The sequence below is a fragment of the Haliotis asinina genome, chromosome 1, assembly GCF_037392515.1.
Source record: "Haliotis asinina isolate JCU_RB_2024 chromosome 1, JCU_Hal_asi_v2, whole genome shotgun sequence".
In the NCBI taxonomy this organism is placed as follows: Eukaryota; Metazoa; Mollusca; class Gastropoda; order Lepetellida; family Haliotidae; genus Haliotis; species Haliotis asinina.
The window spans coordinates 60,138,108-60,164,431 of NC_090280.1; the positions used below are offsets into that span (position 1 = coordinate 60,138,108).

The 26,324-nt window shown below is 38.5% G+C and overlaps 2 protein-coding genes across 2 annotated transcripts; both read left to right on the forward strand.

The window, feature by feature from the left end:
- Window positions 1-11,474: 11,474 nt before the first annotated feature.
- Window positions 11,475-11,999, forward strand: LOC137274152 (zinc finger protein 121-like; the record flags this gene model as incomplete). Its single annotated transcript, XM_067807179.1, is given in 6 exon segments — window positions 11,475-11,549; window positions 11,551-11,633; window positions 11,635-11,813; window positions 11,816-11,907; window positions 11,909-11,955; window positions 11,957-11,999. Coding segments are annotated over 6 exon segments (519 nt in total), but the record flags the coding sequence as incomplete, so codon positions are not given.
- LOC137295426 (zinc finger protein 135-like) lies at window positions 11,814-14,962 on the forward strand. The gene has a single exon (XM_067826794.1). The coding sequence runs from the start codon at window positions 12,437-12,439 to the stop codon at window positions 13,604-13,606; it is 1,170 nt and encodes a 389-aa protein (XP_067682895.1). The 5' UTR covers window positions 11,814-12,436; the 3' UTR covers window positions 13,607-14,962.
- Window positions 14,963-26,324: the final 11,362 nt, after the last annotated feature.

Here is a 26,324-nt window from a genome sequence, read left to right on the forward strand (position 1 = left end):
AATGTAAAATTATCGTAAAACCAATGTTGATTTAAATGAGATTAACTTCTGCAGATCAGACCTGAAGGAGGAAAGACAGGGTTCAAAATGCAAGAATTATCATCTAAATGTTTTGGTCAACACAACACCAACAAATTCCTAAAATAAAATCAATCCACATATTATCATTTCGTTTTGTTTGCCGTTCAATTATTCTACATTTACTCAACAAGGAGAAAGGAATCCGTAACCTCCACAGTTCAACATTGTCTGTTTTCAGCTTAATATTTATTCAGTTGTACCAATACACACGTACACAAGCCTGTGGCGTTTATATCTACTGTTTGTAACAGACCAAAGTCGTTCAAGCTACCTCTATGTTTTGAAGGTGATGGTTTTGCGAGGTAATTTTTGAGATGGACATTGAAACATGTCAGTGTCATTCTACATAAACCAGACTAAAATTGTCCTGATTTGTTTTGTAACTCCTTTAAATGTTTCAGACCTGCAATATCTGTCATATCAGGATCTGCTACACGCAATTAGCATGTAGGAAGTTTGAACTGGACAAAGCATTGTCATCCGACTGCAATCACAATTGAGAAATGAGGCTGATGTTGAGCTGAGAGATGAGCTTCACAGAGCATTGGCGTCTGAGTGGACATACACTTTGTAATTGACAACACATGACCACCTGCATGCGTTGAATGTGGCACCTGGAGTTGTCAATGATTTTCAGTGATTCATGTCACATACCTTTCACAACTCTACTTTCATTAGAGCAGACGTAATTTGTTTCTGAGGAATAGTAAGACTGGCTATTGTTTTGCACTGAGGACCTTTTGTTTAATGAACAGTGTTACTTTGCCTCTTGAGCTACAGATTTTGTAATTGATATATATATGTCAGGGTAGAGATTGCGATCTGGTTAGAATCTCTGATTCTACCAGTAGAGATTACGATCAGAGTTTCTACCAGTAGAGATTGCGATTGGAGTCTCTACTCGTAGAATCTCTGATCCTACTAGTAGACTCTAAACACATGAAAGAAACCATACAATCACAATCCCTACCAATATAAGCTCAAATCTGTCAGGGTTGAGATTGCAGTCCTACACCTATGCAAACCAGTGAATATTTAGAAACACAAAATTTATTTTCATATATGTAAATATAATGTAAACATAATACAATATGTCACACCATTCTTACATGCTGCTGTTGGTTGTAGAAAAAATCAGTTTTTTAGGCTGCCATTTGATCTTTTGTTGCAAGGAAAAACTTAGTGATTTACCTATTTTCCTACTGTTTACAGTGAGATGTTTAATACCTGCATTAAAGACTTAATACCTGCTGTCTCTAATCCCACCCCAACTCCTATATCTCAAAGTCATAGTTAAAAGTAGGAAGTTTGAATTCATTCCGATGTAAGTCTCAACTAATGATCAGTAGTCATTATAAAACACTGCATTTCAAAGAGGTGGGGAAATGACCAGGCAATAATATTCTCAGGTGGGTAATGTCCAGGTAGTTAATTGCCCTGCACCCCTCCTCCCAGAATACCCACATGCCACCTACACCTTGTAACAATAAATCAATTCGGTATTTCCTGGAACAGTGTTAGAAAAAGCAAACTCAGGTTCAGGTTTCTCTAGAAATATAATATGTTTGTAAAAACAACCTTAAGTTAATTAATATAAATTGTTTACTCAGTTCCAGTCAATCTTAATCTGTTAATCTCAATCTGTTAATCCAGCTTTCATCGTTACTCGGTTCTTCCTTTACTCTCATGGATTATAAGTAGGTGAAATCTTTTTGTTGTTTTAACTAAATGTAGATATACTGGGCTATAGGTATGACAGATGTCAGAGGTGTTACACTGTTAATGGGTATAGAAGGGGAATAGATTTGAGCATGAACCAGTTATCAGCTGAAGAGATTATCACACACCAGTGGACAGTGGAGGAACAGAGGGCGAGTTTTTACAAACTGCTGGATGACCACATAGCGCAGCTTAACAAGGAAAAACAAGAAACCTTTTGTATCACCCAAGAAGTATATGACAAAGCTGTGGAGGATCTGCAGTTGGATAAAGGTGTAAAGTGTTCAGCTGGCAGTCATTTCAAGTTCTGGTGTGCTAAGCACTTCAAGCTACAAAAGATAGGATCTTGGAGGATTCTCTTCTGCAAGAAATCATCATGCCCTGTCATCACCAAGGAGGATATATTTGACACAGTTAAACGGGATGTTATACAGTGTTCCCAGAAATTAGTGAGAAAATCTTTGTTTTTTTTCTAATGATGCTAAGATTGGAAATAGGGCTTTCACTATGCACTAAGCATACTAAATAAGGGAGAACTCTTGAAGGCTTAGAAGGCAGCTCATTACGTCAAGAGTTATCTCCCTCGTCTGAGCAGACGGCTTCCTGTGCTGACATGGCAGAATTTACAGCAAGAGAGAAAAGAAAGCCCATTCTAGATGATTTTGAAAGGGGTGAGGCTGATGCTAAAGTGTTAGCTTGTAGACATGGTATTCCTCTGTCTACAGTATACAGAACTTTTAAGAATATTCAAACAGGAACCGGGATAGAGCACAAAGCAGGGGCAGGTCGGCCTAGGAAATTCAGTGGTGTGGATCGCCGAAGACTTAGGCAGATTGTGAGTAGGGGCAAATTGAAAAGTGTTGAGAACATCAGAAATGAAATGATCAGCAGAGGAAGTCCTCAGGTATGCAATGAAACAGTTAGGCAGGAATTACAGAGACTTAATTGGGTGAAAAAACGTGGAATTCCCGTTGATGAAAGATGCACAAAAGGAAAAACGTTTAAACTGGTGTCGGGCTCATGAAAATCAAGATTGGAATAATGTTTTCTTTTTGGATGAAAGTTCTGTTTGGCTTTTCCCTAATTGTGTGAAAATTTGGACCAAAGATACTGTCAAACCTATCTACCAGCGACCAAAACATAGCCCGAAGTTTCACATGTGGGGTGGCATATCGGCTCGCGGAGTGACGCCATTGTGTGTTTTCACGGGAAACTTGACAAAAGAAAGATACGTTGACATTCTAAATGGTCACCTTCCAACAGCACAAACATTGTATGAAGATGATTGGATTTTCCAGCATGATAATGACCCAAAACACACTGCGTGCTACACAAAACAGTGGTTGTCGGGTGAAAATGTTCAAGTTTTAGACTGGCCCAGTTACAGCCCAGACCTAAACCCAATTGAGAATGTGTGGGGAGTCATGATGGACAGAATAAACCAAAAGGGACTGAGATATTGAAGATATGAAGGCCGAGGTGGTCCAATATTGGGATACCCTGTCACATGATTACCTACAAACTTTGATGGGTAGTGTGCCTAGGCGTATTCAGGCATGCATTGCTGAGCGAGGAGGTCTAACAAAGTACTAAAACAAGACTGAGACTGTAAAAGGATGATGTTTTAACATGTTTATGTAAGTAAAACGCCAGAAGTTAATAAACGTAATGAGTTACATGACGCAACATGATTCTCAGTAATTTCTGGGAATACTATACATTCACAGTATTCATTATAATTAATACATTATTTAATCAACATTTTCCTCTTTATGTGGATTTCAATGAAACAGAAATTTAAATCCTTGGTTTTCTTATGCAGATGTCACACAAGAGTTGGTCATTAACGACATGCCAAAACATGGTATGAGATCAAGGCTAACTACTCATGGATCAGACATGACTTGGTTAAACTTTTCCTCAGCACTTGCCTTGAATGTTCCATGCGCATGCCAGTCAAGAAACTTGCATCAGGGGAGCCCATTATCTCACTTGGATTCCTGATCCGTGTCCAGATTGACTTAATTGACATGACCAGCAGACCAGATCGTGACTTCAAGTGGATCTTACATATGCGTGACCACTTCAGCAAGATGAGGACGATTTAACAGGTCTTTTCAACCAGTTGGAGAGCAGACATCAGCCCAATGACAAACCAGACTTCAAGTGATTGTTCAGACATCAACCAGACCACATCTCAGTCTACTAAAAGTGATTCTGGGGAGGAGTACCAGCTTCTGGATGGTGCAAGAACAGTCGGAACTGGAATAGAAGTGTTTGGGAGGACCACAGTACATTGTGAAACAGTCGATCCACAACAGCAGAGAGTATTCCAGATAACATCTGTGGAGGATCCAGACTTCATTCCAGCTAGAGGTAACCCATTTGATGGACCACTTTCTGTTGGCGAGTTCATTGTTTGGGACATCACTCGAGCAGTTCTACTAGAACCTGACACACCACACAGCAAGGTTCGGAAAACTGCAACAGATAACTATCTGAAGGTAGCCAACAGGCAGCGAGTTCATTATGATGCCAAGTTGAAAAGTACTTCTTTCAATGAAGGGGACACTGTTGGAGTACGCATTCATGAAGTGGATCGCACTAACAGAGATATATATGTGTTTGGCCTCGGCTCGGGGAATAAACCTTACGAGGGACTGATAAAACCCTGTATTTCCCTTGACATGATGTGATAACACATTTATCTAGCTGAATGATTTCACTAAATCAAAACAAAACAACACGCATCGAATCGACTTTCAAATCCTTCTTCTGATGTTGTGGCTAAACGTTTCATTGCTGCCATGTTGACACCAGCTGATCATCTGACTTCAGTGCACCACACGTTACTAAAGGCTTGTCGATGCACTTCGCGTCGTCACCGAGGCGTAGCGGGGTGATATGACTTTCGTAGTGGGATTACAAGACTTTTATACTCCCGCTTGTGGCTCGTGATGGATGTGCATGGTTTTTTATCAGAGTCATGTGGATCAATCAAAACTACATGAGGCTAGATAATATGTTTTATGAATGTGTTATTTTTTATGTAGACAATAGAAATATATGCTTAAATATTTTACAACATGATCCTTGTTCAGTTATTTCTTGGTGAAAATTTTAGCAGTTACTATACCGATGTAAATACATTGACTGTCTGTTGTCTAGAATCAGTGGACCTTAAAGACATACGCCAGCAAACTGACCAGTTTGTTTTTACACCCATCCAAGGGTTGAAGTGAAAGGACAGATATTGTATATATATTGTGCATATTTTGTATCCGTACAATATATGCTGATATGGCCCTTATTTGGACCCCTGTACAGTGACTTACAGTAGTGCGAGCTTGTCTATGATGATCCCCCTAACCCCGGTGATGAAACACTGTTTAAAGTTCAACAATCCATGTTAATTTGGATTTTTCTGCCTAGTGCACTAATACTGTATATGTCGAGTGTTCACTAGACTGTGTTGCTCTCACACAGTTCGACTCTCCAGAGCGCCCCTTTACTTCTGATTGGTTTGTCAATAAATGCCAGAGTGCCGTTTCAGTTCAACCTGTCACTTTGTACCAGAGTTTCACTGTCAGAAAGGGAAGATGGAGCCAGTGCACCATTTCACTTCAGTTGACTCCTCTTGTTTGGTTCAAAAAGCTTCAGCCCAATGTGCCGCTTTTGACTGGATCAACACTCAGCCCAGTGTGCCTTTTTCAACTGGATCAACACTTCAGACCACTGCTCCGTTTTAGATTGGGAACAATGCTTCACCCCAGTGCACTGTTTTCAGTTGGAGGAACATGTCAGTCCAGGATACCGTTACCATATGGTACAAGGCTTTGGACCAGTGCAAGACTTCTGTTTGGTTTGGCCTTTTTGACCTGTGTGCCCTTCCTGATTGGTTCAGTCCTTCACACAAGGGTTACTCTTGTTTGGTTCAGTGCAATGGACCAGTACATCATTCTCGATTGAAACAGTGCTTTAGATCACATGGCTGAACTGGATCACAGTACTGTTCCATATCTTCTCTTATCAAACCAGATCACACATCCAATCCAGATCGTCACACCAGCCTACATCTCAGAACCGATGCTGGTTGCCAAACCATACCAGATCGCCACTCCAGTATTTGCCGATCCATCAGTGTTTGCCAAAATATTTGATTACCTATACGGTTTTCAAAGGACAAAGTATGATAAGGGTGGTTTTTGGCCCACTAACAGAATTGGCTGAAAACATGTTATTTGTTTAGAGACAAGTTAACTTTGCATAAAAATGCTACATTTTACATGATCTGAGGTGTCATTTCACTGCAGAGGGGCCCAAAATGGGTTTTTTGTTACCATGAAAAGTAACAAGGAGTCTGAAATATCACTGTGCCATAATGACTTATTTACAACTGTCAATTTATTTACATACAAATTACAGCAGTTTTACGACAGGTAGTCATGCTGGAAAACATGTCAATGTCAATCATAATGTTTTAACCTCAAGGGGCCCAATTAGGGTTGCAAAACATTGTTAAGTCAATTACTTGCCAATTGTGTCCCCAAAACTCAGTCATTTTTCACAGCATTCTTTGCAAATGTAATCCATGGGTCAATTTTACAACATGCAAGCATGATAACCAATCATGTTGTACTAAGAATCACAGGGGCCTGTTTTGGGTAAAGCTACATTTTGGGCACAGCTTCATTTTAACTAGTAAGTGTTACAAGTCAGCATTTACAACCAGTTTTAGCAAATACACAGTTAACATCTCAATCATCGTATGTTATTACAATAACCAATCATGTTGCACTAAAAATCACAAATCTTGACCTCAAAGGGGCCCATTTCGGGTGCAATTTCATTGTCAGCACAGGTTCATATTAACAATTTCATTGTCACCACAGGTTCATATTAACACCATGCAAGTGTTAAAGTCAGTATTCAAAAGACTTCACAGAGTAATTATTCACAACTTATCCACTTTAAAGATACAAAACATCCACTATTACTCTTCATTCACACAGTCATCAATCTCAGTTTCTGATTCATTGTCAAGAACTGTAGTATTCAAGAGGGTAAAAACCTAAAGTAGATCAAAATATGTAAAATATGAATTTTAAAATATTGGGAACAAAGGAAACTAGACTGACTTGAAAAGGTGAATGGTCCGTGTCTTAATAAAGAAATTTACATGATGTTAATTAAAGTTTGTTTCAACAATGTACATAGATTACCAAACTGCAGAAAAAAATCACAATATTTGCATTTGATATGAAACAGTTAAGTTAAACATTGTAGACTGGATAAACCAACTTTGAAAAAAAAAAGAAAGAAAAGTTACATGGATTTGAACCTGCATGTCTGATAGCAAAAGAAAAATCAACAGTCCACAATTGCTACCATTAGTCCACATATTCCTTTATCTCACAAAGCTTATATAATTACACTTAACAACTATGTATGACTTGACGTCTGTTTGTGTTCATCATCTGCCTGACCTTGATACAATGTTCTTATTGTAGCTAAAAAAATCCTTTTCATACATCTGCCAAAAAACTGTCAGATGATTTCAAATATGTGGGGGTCAGGCTGCTATGTCATCTTCTGATGACTCTTGTTTATTCAGTCAGGTTCTCCCCCTCAGGTGGTGGTATTCGATATCACTACGTCTCAGTCCAGACCGTCAGCATAAATCACTATTTCACAAGCACCTGTTATGATAAGGGTCTTGGATCCAAGTGAGGGTTTGGGTGAACCTCTAACTGGCGTGCTGGTCTTACTGTTTGGGAATGAATTCAACAAGAGTTCGAAGTCTCATGAAGCTCATTACAATTTTATTTGCATGAACAGAATAACAGAGTGGCCACAGAGAGTCGGTACAACCCTCTGGACTGAGGGCTAGGGCTGAAACCATACGTTCTTACCATGGTACGGTACGTATTGTGGTACAAGGCCTTCGCTTTGGTCTGTTTCAGTTCCATATCTGAGAATGTACTTCCGGTAAAATAGTGACTCTCTAGCAAAGCACATACAAACTGTGCTGCAAATAGGTTTGTGCAACAGAGAGAAAATCACCAGTCTGCCTGTATGTGATTGAAGTGAGCAAAGGTTGGCATCGTACTAACCTTGCTTTGGTTGAAAAAACTTTTTCATGTCAAATTAAAATATCGCCACCATTAAAAAGGTACACACACATTTTGTCCCTGGGATGTGCTCTCAGATTTCCAACCCTATATTTAATAATTACTCATGTGAAATATATTTTATTCAATATTTGAAGCACCACTCAGATTGTTCTTTGCCACCATTACCCATGCCATCTTCTGATTTTACTCCAGTGCACTGCTCGCTTATGTATCCAGTGTGTTGTCAAATAGCAAGCATCCCTTTGCCCGGATTTTATGGGTTGGGACATGTCTGGTTAACCGAAGAGTGTGTTGTCTGGATTTTGTCACTGTGCTATTGTGGGTAACATTTGCAATGGTGGACCACTATTTGTTTACAGGAACCTTGATGATGACTATGAAGTGCCCTGACAGTGGTCCCACGAAGCGGATAACTGTCCCAGCATTGAATTGTCAGTGATGATGAACGGGGCAATTCCTGGTAAGAGTGATAATGTTGACATTTTTGAGACAGCTTAGGGGGACAGCATCAACTATGGCCTCTCCAATATTTTCTGTGTCTGCACATCAGGAGTGGTGGTGCTCAAGTTTTGAACTCACCTTCTCCGGTGCTCCATTGCCATCTCCAATGGTGGCTGGTCAAGTTGATAGTTAGTGTCAACCAGCCGTCTGATTTGTTCGGATACTGCTGCAGTAGTGTGTGTAGTATAGATAATGGGGTCTTTAGGCTGCAGGGCCAAATCGCCTGCAGATTTGCAGAGAAATCTAGGGTACACTCACACCTAGTACTAATTAATAGGAATACATTCGTTTGTGAAAAAACGTCCACATCTAACTATGAAGTACCGCACTAATGTTTCACCTCACTGGGTGTACCTCCAATTACAAATAAAAAGTACAGCGTATAGAATGCCCGGAACCAAACTACCGCGGGAAGCTTGTGCTGAGATCAGGTCAGGTCAAGGAAAAATATCACATATCACAAACTGGATATATGAAAATCTGAGGGGCCTCAGATGATGGAATCTTCCTTTCACTACCCACTACGTAGACTGCTTCTGAAGTAGAAAAAATTGTAGGTGCCCCACATGTATTTCTCTCTGACTGAGAGAAACAAATCCTGGATACATCTCCTTCGAATGATACCAAATTCCAAAACAATTTCTAGAACTCTGTTTGTGCATATTCCATGAGTATGTTGAAAATGGAGAGGTAATTGATTTCGTTCACCTCTTCCAACCAATAAAATTTCATACAGTAAATAGAAAACTGTGAGTTATACTCTCAAAACTGCTTGGAACCTGAGAATAAATGCTCATTTTGTTTCATGTTTTTTCGTCTGCATCCAGTCCATGTAGAAAAAAAATATCATGTATTTTTCCACAGAACCTATTCTCGCCAAAGATCTGGAAGCATCAACTCAACTTCTCTATCATCTTTCTCTTTCGATGTGGGTGAGTGGCCACCGACCGTAGGTGTTTTATCCCACCGAAGTCTCGAATTGTTTCTTGTATCTTGTACCCATAGACTGGAAACGTTTCTCCACTCAGTGAATTGAGAAGCAGCAACAGTCTATTCTTCCCTTCGTATTTGGCTATGGCAAACTTTTTGCTTGTGTAGACTCCTTCCGGAACCTCAGGAGCTTTTCTATGTTTACTGCATGGTGGTGCTGCTACTTCCAACCCTTTTGGTCCATCGTAGTTTGGTAATTGATGAAGCATATTTTCCAATTTAAACCCTTGAGTGGGTTCTGGTTCACCTGATTGTAGCAGGAAAATACATTGATCATTCTTACATGGGCAATTCTTTGCTAAATGTCTAACGAGTTTTATATACTGTAGGGCCCATCCTGCACAGGCTCCATCATACAAATTTTCTATATTTTGGAAAAATCCATGTATGATTAGGCATTCTGGAACCTCAAGTGGGAGACGTTCATGAGGTGTGTAGTCTATATCTTTATTTTTCCATAAAATACATTGCTTGTGAACAAAATCAATTACGTCTCCATTTTTCAACATACTCACTGAACATGCACAAATAGAGTTCTAGAAATTGTTTTGGAATTTGGTATCATTCGTAGAAGATGTATCACGATCGCTCCAGGATTTGTTTCTCTCGGTCAGAGAGAAATACATGTGGGGCACCCACACATTTTTTCTACTTCAGAAGCGCTCTGCGTATGGGGTAGTGAAAGGAAGCCTCCATCATCTGAGGCCCCTCAGATTTTCATATATCGAGCTTGTGATATGTGATATTTTTCTTTGCTTCTCGAACAGATGAATTACCATTTTATACACTTTACTGTTTTTATTTTTAATTGGAGGTACACCCAGTGAGGTGAAACCTTAGTGGGGTAAATCATAGTTATATGTAGACCCTTTTTTTTCGCAAATGAATGTGTTCGTATTTATTAGTACTAGGTGTGAGTGTACCCTGGATTTCTCTGCAAATTTGCAGGTGATTTGGCCCCACAGCCTAAAACCCCATGACCTTATACGACTGTGTGGTATGTCAACAGTCAGCCAAACCATTCCTGACAGAGTGGAGGGTGCATCTGCAGTGGCGGGTGAATTTGCAGATCTTCTAGACTCACTTTTTTCCTTTGTCAAGCCTGACAATGGATCTATTCTATTTTGCAATGTTATTATGTGATTAAACTGATCATTGATAGGTCTAATTATGCTCACATGAAGACATAAGTTAATTATTTCAGTACAGTGTTTTTAAGCTATGGTGTGCTAATGACATTATTTGGACTGAATGGAATACTAATCAAATGTATCATCCAAAACTGCCTTCCACAGGAGATCTCGCTTGTGTGAGATCATTGTTTTGACAGTAGATTTTGTACTATGACCAGAAACTGCTATGATGTCATGAAGTTGATGATGGCACAATGCTATAACCTTGCTGCACTGCAAATCTAATGGCAGTACAGTGTTGAGAAATGTACATTTTTCATTCATGAAGAATGAATTTGGATGGTAAATAGAATCTCCTCCTCCTCGTGTCTACAGGTATCAATTATATCAACACTTGTTGATAAAGATAGAAATATCCTTGGCAAGCCTCAAATATTTGGTATTTTATCAACTTGTGTTGATATATTTGATATCAGTAGACACTTGGGTGAGATTCTCTGTATATTCATCGCTTTGAACCACCTCCATCTGTAGACCACATTGCAGTACATCTATTTAGTTTTTGACAGGATGAAGATCAAATCATAGCCTTTAGGTATACCATCAGTAAGAGAGTATGCCAAACAGCTGAATACAATCCATTGTACAACTGTAGAGAGAACAAGTATACATCTTGTCATTAAGAGTTCAAATGGTTCCTACCTAGTTGTAATGAGAGTGTGATGACATTCCCTGTTTTCAGGTTACACCATAGCACCAACAGCTTAATGATGGAAGTTGAAAGCAATCCACTGAATTCCTTCCCTGTCACTGAAACAAATGAAGTCTGTTAAAGACATTTGCTGGAAATAAAAGATGTCCATAAAACATATTTATTGACACCACTGAACTATGTGATGTCAAGAGATAACATATCATTGGAACCCTGGAAACTGGTGATCTCATCAAGGAACCTGTAACTGGAACCATGAAAATAGATAGTTTGGAGAATCCCTAATGAAACCTAGAAGAACCAAGTGATCCAGTGGACTCAGTGTGCTGAATGGCAGAAAACATTTACACAATCAGCTGATCTTCAGACATGTGAAGATTCACAGTGAAATCAAACCTCATCAGTGCATTGTGTGAGAGAAAATATTTACACATTCAATTAATCTTCAGAAACACTTGAGGATTCAAAGTGGAATCAAGCCTTATGAATGTTTTGAATGTGGGAAAATATATACACATTCAAGTAGTTTGCAGGAACACATGACGATGAGAAAACATGTACACAATCAAGTAGTCTGCAGACATACATGAGAATTCATATTGGAATCAAGCCTTATGCATGTATTGAATGTGGGAAACCGTAGAACAATGTCAGGTTATCTTCAGAAACACATGAGAGTGACAATGGAACCCTTATGAATATGTTGAATGTGGAAGAAGATTTACATAATCAGGACCTGGTTGTATCAAACTTTAATAAGCATTAACATGCCATTAAATGTTCATTAACTAATGTATCATTGAAAATCTCTTGTACAAACATTTCAATGGTGTCATGTTGTCACGAAACTTGAAGTATCCAATATGGCGGAAACATTACTTCAGTATTCGTGTTTGGAATGATTGAGATGTGTCTCTCCACAGCTATTGAAATATTTTTTTTTGTTCTTAAGTTTAGAGATGCCATTTAGACAGATGACCAAGAGTAGCGCTTTAGAGTAGTGTTTACTTTGGGGAATTGTGGGAAATATTTAGCGGAATCAACAAAGTTCATGAAAATATTTACATTAGGACGCCATTAGATAATGTTGTGCAAATAAGTGTTTGATACAACTACTTTAATGGTGCCATTAACTAATGATGCATTAAGGATTCTATGTGTCTACTATGAGTTTAATGTTGACATTAGTTAAAGAGGCAATGATTCAATTGGATCCAGATCATATGCAGACACACATGAAGGTTCATGGTAGAATGAAACCCCATCAGTGTATTGTGTGTGAAAAAACATTTACACGTTCAAGTCATCTTCAGAAACATATGAGAACTCACAGTGGAGTCAAGCCTTATGAATGTGTTGAATGTGGGAAAAAATTTACACAGTCAGGTAATCTGCAGGTACACTTGAGGATTCACAGTGGAGTCAAGCCTTTTGAATGTGTTGAATGTGGGAAAACATTTGCACACTTGAGTACTCTGCAGGTACACATGAGGATTCATAGTGGAATCAAGCCTTATGAATGTGTTGAATGTGGGAAAAAATTTGCACATTCGAGGAGTCTGCAGGCACATTTGAGGATTCACAGTGGAATCAAGCCCTATGAATGTGTTGAATGTGGGAAAAGGTTTACTCAATCAAGTACTCTGCAGGCACACATTAGGATTCACAAAGGAATCAAGCCTTTTGAATGTGTTGAATGTGGGAAAAGGTTTACTCAATCAAGTAGTTTAAAGGGACATATAAGGATACACACTGGAATCAAGCCTTATGAATGTGTTGAATGTGGGAAAAAATTTACACACTTGAGTACTCTGCAGGTACACTTGAGGATTCATAGTGGAATCAAGCCTTATGAATGTGTAGTATGTGGGAAAAAATTTACACAATCAAGTGATCTGCAGGTACACTTGAGGATGCATAGTGGAATCAAGCCTTATGAATGTGTTGAATGTGGGAAAAAAATTACACGATTTAGTAACCTGCAGCGACACATGAGGATTCATAGTAGAATCAAGCCTTATGAACACAGGAACAAAGATACACATTCAAGTAGTCTTTCAAGGCACACGAGGATTCACAGTGAAATCAAACCTCATCAGTGCATTGTGTGTGAGAAAACATTCACACAATCAAGTGATCTGCAGAAGCACATGAGGATGCACACTGGAATCAAGCCTTATGAATGTGTTGAATGTGGGAAAAAGTTCACACGATCAGGTAATCTTAAGACACACATGAGAAGTCACAGTGGAATCAAGCCTTATAAATGTATTGAATGTGGGAAAAAATTTACACATTCGTGTAGTCTGCAGACTCACATGAAGATTCACAGTTGAATCAAGCATCATCAGTGCGTTGTGTGTGAGAATTTTACATAGTCAAGAAATCCAGTTTGAGGACTGTGTTGAAAGGATTTAGATTAACAGAAGAGGACATGCTTGAACATTTACAGTGTGGATTTTAAACATAGTGATTAACACTGTTGCTGTTTGCCATCCCTTTTAGACAAATGTATGCAGTTTTCACAATGTCTTGCTCAATTAGACTCGGCACAGCAACAACACACAGGTCATTTCTATGTGGCAGCCAGGTGGAGAAGTCATTTTCAAAGGTGGTGTGTGTGTGTGCTTTTGTGTATGCGTGTCCCCCTGTTAGGAGTCAGTTGGGTAGGCAAGTGGGGTTGTGTGAGACAAGTTTGATTTTCACATGGGATTAATTCCCCACAACGTGTGAAGCCAATTTCCGGTCTTCCCTGTTGTGATATTGATGAAATATTGCTAAAATCAGCAAGAAAGTAATCACTCACTTACTCAGTGTTCTTGTGTTAACATATTAAAAACAGAAATGTGATTGTACCAGTTTGTTTAAATCATGTGTGTTATGTACATACAATAATGACAAGTTTAACAAAGGAGGTACATAGAGTGACAGAATTTACCTCAACATGTTGATGTAACTTTACCTGCTAAAATCTCCTGTAACAGGTAACAAGTCATGACTGAGTGTCCTGTAACATGTGAAACATAACTGGAAGAAGTGTCCTGCAAGATGTGAAACAACACTGGGCCATGTGTCCTGCACCATGTGAAACATAACTGGAAGAAGTGTCCTGCAACATGTGAAACAACTGGAACATGTGAAACAACTGGAAGAAGTGTCCTGCAATATGTGAAACAACACTGGGCCAAGTGTCCTGCAACATGTGAAACATAACTGGAAGAAGTGTTCAGCAACATGTGAAACATAACTGGAAGAAGTGTCCAGCAACATGTGAAACATAACTGGAAGAAGTGTCCTGCAACTTGTGAAATGGGAATGGACTGAGTGTATGTACTGTAAGATATGAAGCATGACTGAAGGAAGTGTCTTGCAGTAAGTGAAACATTATTGGACTACGTGTACTGCAACATGTGAAACATGACTACACCAAGTGTCCTGCAAGATGTGAAAGAACACTGGGCCAATCGCCCTGCAAGATGTGAAACATGACTGATCTAAGTCTCCTGCAAGATGTGAAACATGACTGATCTAAGTGTCCATCAAGATGTGAAACATGACTGGCTAAGTGACCTGCAACATGTGAAACATAACTACACCAGTTGTCTTGCAAGATGTGAAACACGACTACAAGTGTCTGGCAAGATGTGAAACAATAGTAGGCCAAGTGTAACAAACCAGAACAACAAAACAAAGATTCCAAGAAAACAATTTAGTTACATCCCACAGTGTATATGGATCCTCAGTCACACTGCACACACACACATACACACACCACACACACATCTACTTAATAACTGCTGAAGTCAACCCCAGCATTGTAAAGTGATGAAGTACTATCTGCTCTGTGCTGTGAGGTGAATTTATACCATGTATGCACATGCATTTTATCTTTGCTGTTTTGATGCAAAGTGGTCAAGAGGTGTGTTTGGGCGTTGATTTTGATCAGAATCAAACCATTGTTGTTGGCAAAAACTATGGGCAATTTGCATTTGGTTATATTTTCTTATGTTAATATAAAGTAAACAAAATTTGCAAGAGAAAGTTTCTTTTGCATGTCAGTATGCTTAATATCTAATTGATTCCTGTTTCTTCTAAATACCTATTATATATACTGCATTTAAGTAAAGTTTGTTGGTAAAAGTTCACACATTTCCTCTAACTGATCATGGTCTTGTTAATCCATCTGGCTGTTCAACATCTGGATATCAGTCAGTACAGTCCATCGACTGCCATCATCAGATTGTCCGATTTTTCACTCTTCTGTCTTCATGTAGTCCATGTGGTTGTTCACCCTCCTTGTACCATCAGTCCATCTGCTGTTCACCCTCCTTGTACCATCAGTCCATGTGGTTGTTCACCCTCCTTGTACCATCAGTCCATCTGCTGTTCACCCTCCTTGTACCATCAGTCCATGTGGTTGTTCACCCTCCTTGTACCACCAGTCCATCCAATTGTTCACCTTCCTTGTTCCCTCAGTCCATCCGACTGTTCATCCTCCTGGTACAATCAGACCATCCACTGTTCTTCCTCCTTATACTGACAGTCCATCTGACTCACCCTCCTGGCACCATCAGTCTATCCGGCTGCACTCCCTCCTGGGACTGTCAGTCCATTTACACCTGGTTCCTTCATTCTTCTAGCAGGAGCAGAGTAACTACAACACAAGTATATTCATAAACTATACTTGTGTTTCAATGAAGCTTTGTTTAACATTGCTACCAGATCATAGTCTCAGTAAAGGTGATATCCAGATTTTACAAGTGTATTTGAATAAGAAATATTAGTGTATCTTAAAGTTAATGTATGTACACACACACCATGAACTGTGTATCACCGCTGCAAGACTACAATTCACAGAATGCACTCGCAAAACTACATCTATGTGCGGAATACACATCAAAGCTTTAAACATTATGAATCCTGTCCATGGTAACTTAAACCATACAACACATTTAAAGACACTTTTAAGCATGAGTAATTCTAACTTTGGAACATGTTGAAACATAACTTGCACACTCCAGCTCACTACATCCACACGCCATGTCTACAGTCCACACCACGTATACTGTTTCCCATATGCACTCCTTGACCCTTGTATAATACATATCAAACCATCCGTGTTGCATTTGGTTCATCAGTTACTGATCTTGACACCAAGTGCCCAGCAAGATGTGAACCAAGACTATATTGAGTGTCCTGGAATATGTGAAACGGGACTGATACAAGTGTCCTGAAAGATGTGGAACATCACTGGACTATGTGTCCACTGTGTCATGCAACATGTAAACATGACCTGATGATGTGTTGAGGAAACGATAATATGTTAGCTATTGGAGTTTTTACATTGTGTAGTACGATCAACAGTTTAATCACAATGAAAAAGACATGAATGTGAAATTATCGTAAAATCAATGTTGATTTAAATGAGATTAACTTCTGCAGATCAGACATGAAGGAGGAAAGACAGGATTCAAAATGCAAGAATTATCATCTAAATGTTTTAAGTCTTTGAAGGGCATTTAGAAGTGAAATACATAAGAATGAAGAATTTTATGGATATCAAATTCTTTATAATGAGAACACAACGTTTCGGAGTTAATGCTTACTCCTTCATCAGGTGAATGAGAAGCGGGTACAGAGCTACAGATGATGGGATATGTTTACTCCAAAATAAGATCGCTGGGCTGTAGTATGTTTAACGCTGCACTCGGCAGTATTTTGGTAACATGATGACAGTCTGTAAATAATTGAGTCTGAACCATACAAGCATGTGATTGACATCGCTAGCATCAATCGACGCAGTCAGGATACGATCACTTGCATCAACGTCAGCGAATCTGGCCATACGATCCCATTAATCACATGTTATGACAAGCATGGATGCTGATAACAAGGTTCTAACCCCGAAATTCAAGAATCGTGTTTTGGTCACCGAAAAAGGTTGATTCTACTATTTTTAAAAAACCCCAGTAAATTATTACTAGTATAGAAATGATTACGTGACACAATTATGCGCAGAGATCCATAGCTGGCCTTTAAACAAAATTGCACTAAGGTTAGTTTATGCTTCGTCATGTGTTTTGGCATGTGTTATACTACACAAAGCTTCTCCTTGCTAAAGCGTTCACTCATCAAGGCCTGGGCTCGATTTCTCAAATCGGGACACTGATAAAACATTGCCAAAGTGTTGGTATGAATTTCATCATTACCATGATTTGCTAATAACAAGAAACAAACCAGGGTGCAGTGGTGAACTTTTTTTACACAAAAGGTTCGACGTAATACTGCATAAAGTGAATGATACTTGAGGCCTGAGGTCAGAGGCTAATTACTAGCTGATTATGTTCCCGTTAGTACAACGGGTCAGCAGTTTATTAGGAAGTGATTGAAAATATGAACTGATTATATAATCGATAAAGTTAAATTGCTGATTACCAAAAATAGCAATATTACCATCAAACGATGTTTTTTTTAATCATTATACCCAAGAAAGGGTGTCCTTGACATTGAGTCAAAGACACGTGACAGAGGTTAAAATCGTATCAATAATAATATATGATATATATGTTAACTTTTAAAAATTTACATAGTATTTATATTATTAATTTTGATATTGAGTGGACCCGTGAAGGTCCCGTGGTAGAATAGGCCTTCAGCAACCCATGCTTGCCATAAAAGGCGACTATGCTTGTCGAAAGAGGCTACTAATGGGATCGGGTGGTCAGACTCGCTGACACATGTCATCGGTTCCCAATTGCGCAGATCGATGCTTATGTTGTTGATCGCTGTATTGTCTGGTTCAGACTCGATTATTCACAGACTGCCGCCATATAGCTGGAATATTGCTGCCTGCGGCGTAAAACTAAAACTAAATTCACTCACTGATATTGAGTGCTCTCTGAACCATGTTTTGTGGCAATGTGGCACAGTAAAAAGCGACTCTTTCTCGTCCTCGATACGTTTATAAGTACTTGTAATGATCGTGAATCTACCGAACTCCCGGTAGAGCATAAATCGAAGTGTAGCATTCCTTAGCCCTGTAATAGATTGTAGACATTTTGGATGTTTTTTTTTCAGATCTTCACATTTTCAATGCACCAAATTTCTGAACCATAAATAGGGATAGGTAATATCGGTCCAGACTCGACAGACAGCAAACAGTCCAACAGCAGGTCGGTGTTTCGTGCTTTTTTAACAGACTGAACATGGCTTTAGTGGCACTGTCACTGAGATCCTTAATACTTGGGATTAGCCATCTTCTCTTTCTATGAAATGCGATGCCTAGTAAATTGTGTGTGTCTACGATGTCAAGTCTAGTGCTAATATAATAAAATTTCAACTTTGAAGTGTTTGTTGGTTCACTCCCAAAGATAAGACTTCTTGTTTTACTTATATTGACAGTTAATGTCCATGTATCACAATACTTTTACAAGGAATCTAATTCTTTCTGTAATCCTTTGGGTCATCTATCGAATAGGACGGCATCATCGGCATATAGTAAAATTAAAAGTTGTATGAAGAGTTGATATCTTCATCTTGAACATAATCTTTTCTAACACCATTACAATCAGATGCAAGGAGGCGTGATTCTATATCATTAAGACAAAATGAAAACGGCAGTAGGTTTTCTCCCAGTCTCACACCATTATTGCACGTGAAGTAGGCCGATACACTGTTATTGTATTGTATGAAAGATTTGATAGTATATACATTTCGTTCAGTGTGTCAAAAATCTCCCTTTAATACCAATAGTTTGCATATTCTACACATCTACTCTCCAAACTCTTGTCAAACTACTCGATGAGGTCTTTAACAGCAGATCATAATGTTTGTTTTATCTTCTCAGTATCTGCATTCAAGAGTGATTTTCTGAATTCAGCTTGTGCTGGTGTCGATATATTTTGTTTTCATCTATAAGGTTTCATAGGCAGTTGTTGTAAAAGGGCTATTCGAATCCAAAAGTATGTCCTTGCTTTGTGTAAGTTGGTTTAATTATTCCAGTAAGCCATGAGTCGGGAAGAATGCGGGGGGGATATAGTCGACGCCTCGTCTGTTCGTCCGTCAGTCCGTTCGTCCGTAATCATTTAGTTTGCGGAGGATAATTCAGAAACCGTTCAATATTTTTAGACTAAACTTGATAGATATAATAATCTGTACCTATAGTTGTGCCTTTTGCTGTTTACACAGTTTGAGCATTTTTATTTCTATTTTTCCATGGAAGATTTTGGTGTTAGTCTAATGGTGGGGTGGGCTTCGTTTTGTTAACTCGAAAACCGTTCAATATTTTTTTCTGCAAAACGTGGTAGATGTGTGTTGCAGATCCCAAAGTGGTGCCTTTTGCTATTTACAGGTTTGTGTGATTTATTATTTTCTCCGTTTCTATGGAAACATTTCGGACTGAGTCTCAAAATGGAGGGATGGGCTTCGTTTTCAGAGCAGAACTCAAAAAACGTATTTTTCTGGAAAAAAAACTTGGTAGATATATCAGTCGGAACCTATAGTGGTGCCTTTTGGTTCTTACAGGTTTTTGTGATTTATTATTTTCTGGGTTTCCGTGGAAACATGTCAGACTTAGTCTCAAAAGTGAAAGGTGTGTTTCGTTTCTGGAGCAGAACTCAAAAACTTCTTTATATCTGTCAGTAAAACTTGGTAGATATGTGTGGCAGACCCCAAAGTGGTGCCTTTTGGTATTTACAGGTTTTTGTGATTTGATTATTTTCTCGGTTCCATGAACACGTTGCGGACCTCGTTCCCGGAGCACAACTCGAAAACCATTTCATATCTTTCAACAGATCTTGGTAGATATATGAGACAGATCTTGAAATGGTGACTTTTTCTGATTACAGATATATGGCATTTATATTTTTCATGAATTCCATGGAAACAATTCGTACATGGTCTGAAAACACAATAAATAACTGTCAGATGATTTGTCCATTCAAATATGTGGGGGCCAGGAGGATATGTCATCTTCTGATGACTCTTGTTTAAAAAAAATGCTAATAGATCCGAACTATCAATGAAATATTCGTTTTCGATTAAGTCTATTCCAGATGCCTTACATAGTTTCAGTTGCTTTATGACTGCCCTTATATCTTTTTCTGTGATATTGAATGAATTACCATTCAGTTGCCTATTACTTCGGCTTGCGTCAAGTTGTGGGTCCCCTTTCTCAAAACTCTCGTAAGCCTAAGGTCTCGTAACTTTTCTCGCAGCATTCCCACTTCCTATGTTACAGTGCAGGAGGTACGAATGCTACGAGAAAAGTTACGAGATCTTAGGCTTAAGAGAGCTCTGTGAAAGGGGGCCCTGGTTCCTCCGGTTCCGAGTTCTGTAGTACAGACTTACACGCATATTCTAACAACACTCCCTGGTTACCCTGACGTCAGTAGTTGGGGGAGGAGGCGTGCGTGCGTGCGTGCGTGCGCGCGGTCATTTCCATATTACTTTTTGTGATCATAAGCATATTTAATGCAGCCGTCTCTGGCAATGCCTATCGATGTTCGTCTCTTTGAAAATAACTGTGATCCAGGGTTCGGATCCTGCTGGTTGGAATCATAGATTCGATCTGGTGTCTAAGGCTGTCAGCTCTAAACCTGAACTCCTGGGTTTGACCAAAGCTGTAAACATCTGGATACAGCAGACAAAGGGTTTCTTCCTATATCAGGCTCACACGCGTACCCCGTGATTTTATGATAGTACTGTTCCAAACACACTCATTGTGTGAAGTCTCCCATCATATAGAGCGCGACTGTTACTTGAAGTGGCTTAAAACAAGAAAAAAACAAAACATTGTAAGATGGGTGTTCGAGTATCACTAGACACAATATTTACGTCGGCTTAAATTCATCACAATAAGAAGAATACATATTAACTTTTAAATCTATATTGCGCGTAGTTGACATCAGAGTATTGATTTGGCGATAATTGGTCTCTGAACCCTTGACTGAGGCAAAGCGAAGGTCACAGTGAAAACAGACTGGACCCTACCTAGCCTCTTGGAAGTTTTTGCCTGGTTCCCTGGATATTCTGCGCTGGCGCTCCAATGCCCTAACCACTATGAGGGAGCCGCCAGTGGACCGGGTCGTTGAGGACAGCAGAAAACCAGTATTTTCTAAAAATAGCTACAGTCGTGCTCGCAAGGGATGTCGTAAAATATTTTACCTTCAGCCTTGTTAGGTCGTACATAGTGATGGCAGTCGATCATAAGTAAATGCAACAACAGACTACAATTCAAAGGTAGAGCTTGGAATAAGACCCACTCTTGTAGTTCAGCTAGCTAAACGTCCTGTTCCTGCTATGTCTGTGGAATTATTCTTTGTCAAGAAGTTTTGAAATTTATTTTCAGTACATGTGGACAGAATTTAAATGAGTGTGTGCACTGTGTAAGCCGCGTAGCAGCGTCTTGTATATTCCGAAAACGTTACGTTAAGAAGAGAAAGTATACTTACCAAAAACACTTCATCATAACAGTTACAACAAAATCAGAGACCATATAATAGAGGGACGGCCCTCAAGCCAATGCGCGAAACCATCCGCGCTACGGCTTGTACTGCGCAGCCTATCCGGAAGCTTCGAGGAACGTGTGTTCACCTCAGTCATAGATTTTGCGTATTTTCATAACAAAGGTAAGGTTTAGTTTTTCTCATTTATTCTCATGTACATACATATATTTGTAAGAGTGCATCTGAGGTTTTTAGTGGTGCTAAAGCGTATACATGTCTTTGTATTTGATGAATGCTGTCATGTGTGATCGTTGGTCTGTGAGGACAATGGCGGCGGTGCAAAATCGGCGAAAGTCCCGATTTTGATTTTCAAGAGCAGCTACATATTTTCAATACCAATCCTTAGTTACCGGGGTGTAATAAAAGCAAATTAGATAAAGTTTGGTTTAGTGGTATTTATAAATCTGTGGAGGACGTGTAATTCCTTATTTTGACTCCTGCAATACGACGAAATGTGAATGTTTTCTGAAATATTTACTCCACAACACTTGATTTCCGCACGCTTTCACAATAACAGCTTACTACTAGCATTTTTAAAATAAGTATGTGAACATTTATGGCGAATTCCTCTTTTGCTTGGTACCAAATTTATATGGCTATGATCTGTAGTTTATTTTTTATGATTTTTTACGTAAACCTGCATTTGCATCATGTACTGCACATTTCAGATACCATGTAGCAGACGACACAACATTAATTTTGTTTGTTAATATGACCCGAATATATGTTTAACCCATTCTTCAAAAGTCTCATGCACTTATGGGTTGTAAATAATTGTACATATTTCCATTTTTGTTCATTGTGATGATTATGCTTGTAGCAAATATCCTTATTTTTCATGAAATAATACATTTTTCTGTTTTGATCATTTTTCATCTTAATGAAGTTTAATTATGATTTAAAGTACCTTATTCAACTTTATACTTATATCATTACACCAATCATAGCATAAACTTATTATTTTGTCTTGTAGATGCCCAGGAAAAAGAAAGTTCAATGAACAGTTCTTGATTGCAGGTAAGTAATAATGGAAGTAATATTCAAAATGGTGTCTCTGTTAACTAAGGGTGCACACCAAAGAAATCATTTCATTGGATGAAAAATTGTTGATAAAAAGTTGATAATTTGTAATTATTGGTATTTATTTATTCTATAGGTGTATATCTGCAGAAAAAAAAGTTTGAAATATCAAAACGTTTGCATAGTCAAGAATTAATTTTGCTTCTTTTCTTATGTAAGGAAAGATACAGTGTTAATTAAGTGCAATATTCCCATCTTGAGAGTAAGTAAACAGATCTTGTTTGAAAGAGCATTGACAACCAGCTATCATATAATTTCAACAAGTATTTAGAGCACTGAATTCATGTTATAATTTCTTTAATATCAAAATTGTTCCTCTCCTTTTTTCAGTTCAATAGATGTACTGTGTGACAAACAGTGGAAGTCATTCTTCATTGACCTCACTGACGAACGCACAGACACCCCATGCCAGCAGGAACAGACAGATTATGATGGCTGTTCTGTCATTAATTCTGCGGTTTAGCAAAAACTTGGTGAAGATGTGAATAAGTCTGTGATGGCTGCTGACTTTTTCTATACAGGTGTGCATACTCTAAATAAAATCTTCCTGTATGCACATCTGATCATATATGATCCAAAGTACCTCTCGAGAGCTTGATAATGAGCTTCAATGGCAAAACCATACAGTGTAACTGTATTGTCACAATAACTATGAAATAAAGAAATTGACTGTCCAGATAACTTGGTTTTGTCTTCGACTATAAAATCGTTTGTGACATGGGAATCTCTACTAAGGGCTTTTACAGTTTGAATCAGATCATGACCAAGTATTGAACCTGGCTGTGATGCATCCATCATAGGGTTGCAAATACACTATCTTTCAGGCATCCATCATTTGAACATCACTTGCAAGACGCAAGACCTTTGAACTGTGTTTTTCATCAGGTTTGAAACTGTGGTTTGATTGTTATTCTCTTAAAGATATCCGTGGACGAAGTTGTGTACAGATTTGATATTTTTCATTTACAATATCATGTTTTAATATTTTAAAAAAATTAGTGTATTCTTTAGTGTTAGTCTCAATTTCAAACAGTTGACATTCATATTTGTTTTTAATGAAAGCTTGAAAGAATATTATCTAAATAGTTGTATTTAGCAATACATATACATTTATTGTTCTTTTATAAAACATATAACATAACATAACATCACAATCACACCTGCACAGTCCCAGTCAGTTGCAATTCCGGTATTTTCGGAAAGGTATGTGACAAAGTTTTCATGGTAAGTGTCATGATAAAATTAAAGTTATGAACATACCCTATGAAAATAATTAATTTCATTGGGTGGTGTGTTTGGGGTGATGCCTCACGATCTTTATATCATGACAAGTTCAAGTTCTCAAGTCATTGCTTCATTCCCTCTCAATCTACTGTGAAAGAAACGGTCAAATGGTCACAAGATCAACTATACGCGGTTACTGTATGTAATGTTGTACATTGACGTTTGTGAAAATGGTCCTCGTGGTTTTAGTAGTTCTGAGTAGCTTTCCTTTGCAAAAAAAACATATTATAATGTGCCTCTGTCTCCGTACGGCTCCGAAAGCGTTATCACTGTCAGCCCCAAACTGGCATTCAAACAAACATTACTATAACGTTAGTGGATAACGTGTTATCGTGTTTCGTTTCGACTATCAGCTTCAGAAAGTTACGCAAATTAATATGAAATCAAAATCCGAGACTAATAGCGTCATTTAGTGAACCACCAACCAGTGGCAACGGATACTTAAAACAAAATCTAGAGGTTATGTGATGAAGTTCAGCGAACATCGGGGATATTGACAACAGTACTGTTACGTGACTGGCCTAAAACGGCACGGATTTCGCGAACGATACACATTTTCAGCGATTTTGTCAGTTGACATGTGCGACAGTTTAAAAGTTGACATCTTCTGAGAGACAAGGTAGAGATTACGTTTAGTGTAATCAGTTTATTGGAGCTGTTCATGTAATCTTTGACTGTCAGTCGCAGCCGGTGAAATCCAGCTAAGGAATTAACTCTCGGTCCGGATATTAAGCAATATTGTTTACGTGGTTACCAGAGTGTTCATTTGCGAATGTCTGCGCATCTGCTGCGCATGTGTTCCGGCAACCGGAAGTTAGCAGCAGGGTGTCGATGTGTATCAGTTACATGCCAGACCGTAGCGCTGATGTTTAATGATGAACTGTTGGAGAGGGCCGTCCCTCTATTATATGGTCTCTGACAAAATGAAGTCAATGTGTAAAAAGGGAGGGAAAACGGTGAGACAGTAGGGTGTTGTTTTCACATTATTAAACAATATCTTTACACAGTCAAAAGGGAAAATATGAAAAGCAAACATTGATATTTTGTTATTATTTAATTATTAAAGTTCAAATTAGCCCATTTGAAGAATGTACAAATCGACTCCCCAAGTCAGTTCGTACATTTATTGTACGTATTCAAAAACTGCTTTGTTTCTTTTTCCTGCCGATCCCAGTTTTAACAAACCCAACTGGTACATGCGACCCTGTGACGTCACGAGGCAAAATGGCGGAACCCGACTGTGGAAAATGCGGGGTGGTGATGAATATGATTTTGTTGAATTTTAAATAAAATTTGTCAAGGTAAGACAGCAATCGGATTTTGTACCTAAAGGATAGATCTTTCGATCCGTGTACCAATAAACATGCTTCGTTTTTCAGTGTTTCTGGAGTCAAAAACCTTCCCGATAAAAACCGCTGGAAAAGTGCCCCTCATAAAATACGCAAATTAACCCCCTGGATGCCACAGGGACACATATGTCCTTCCTTTACACCCCTCACTTTGAAGTCCAATAAAATTCTAAATATACCAGGCATATATAAATACTTCACAGTTTTGAATTCTATGGAAAATTCCCGGTTTCCACTATTATCTCGGACCAAGCTAAAGTGCTTTTATTAAAGGGGCACTGATGCGCAGCAATTTCCGTGGACTGGTTTGAACTTTTGTTATTGTTTTTCTCCCGTGAGTACCCGGATGATATCCCAGAATTCGTGACTGGTTCATGACCTCTGCTGCTCAGTCCGTATGCGCAATTGAGAGCTTAATTATAGACAGATGAACTATGGTGAAGTCATTTTTACTTCATTACAAATGTATTTTGAAAACAAATGCAAGACTTTGAAGGTTAATCATCTGACATTGGTAGAAATGGTAAAAAACTATTAGGACAGAAAAACAACAAAGCCACTGTACGTCTATATATTTTGTCTCAAAACCCTAATTAGTTTATTGTCATATTTGTATGATTTTGAAAATTAATAAAAGAACACACGGTCTGCTTATACTTATCGTAAATTTCTAACATGACATTAACATTTAAACACATTGTATAGACTGCCAATGTGGATCCTATTTCACACACATTCGCGATCTAGTCTGTTTTCTTTCAAATAGATTCTGCTGAATGCTACAACAAATAAATTAAAACAAAATGCAAATAATGAATGTAAAACAGACTAATTTT

What these genes read in the sequence shown, in the direction of transcription:
- LOC137295426 (XM_067826794.1), top strand. Translation starts at nt 12,437, where the DNA reads ATGAGTTTAATGTTGACATTAGTTAAAGAGGCAATGATTCAATTGGAT.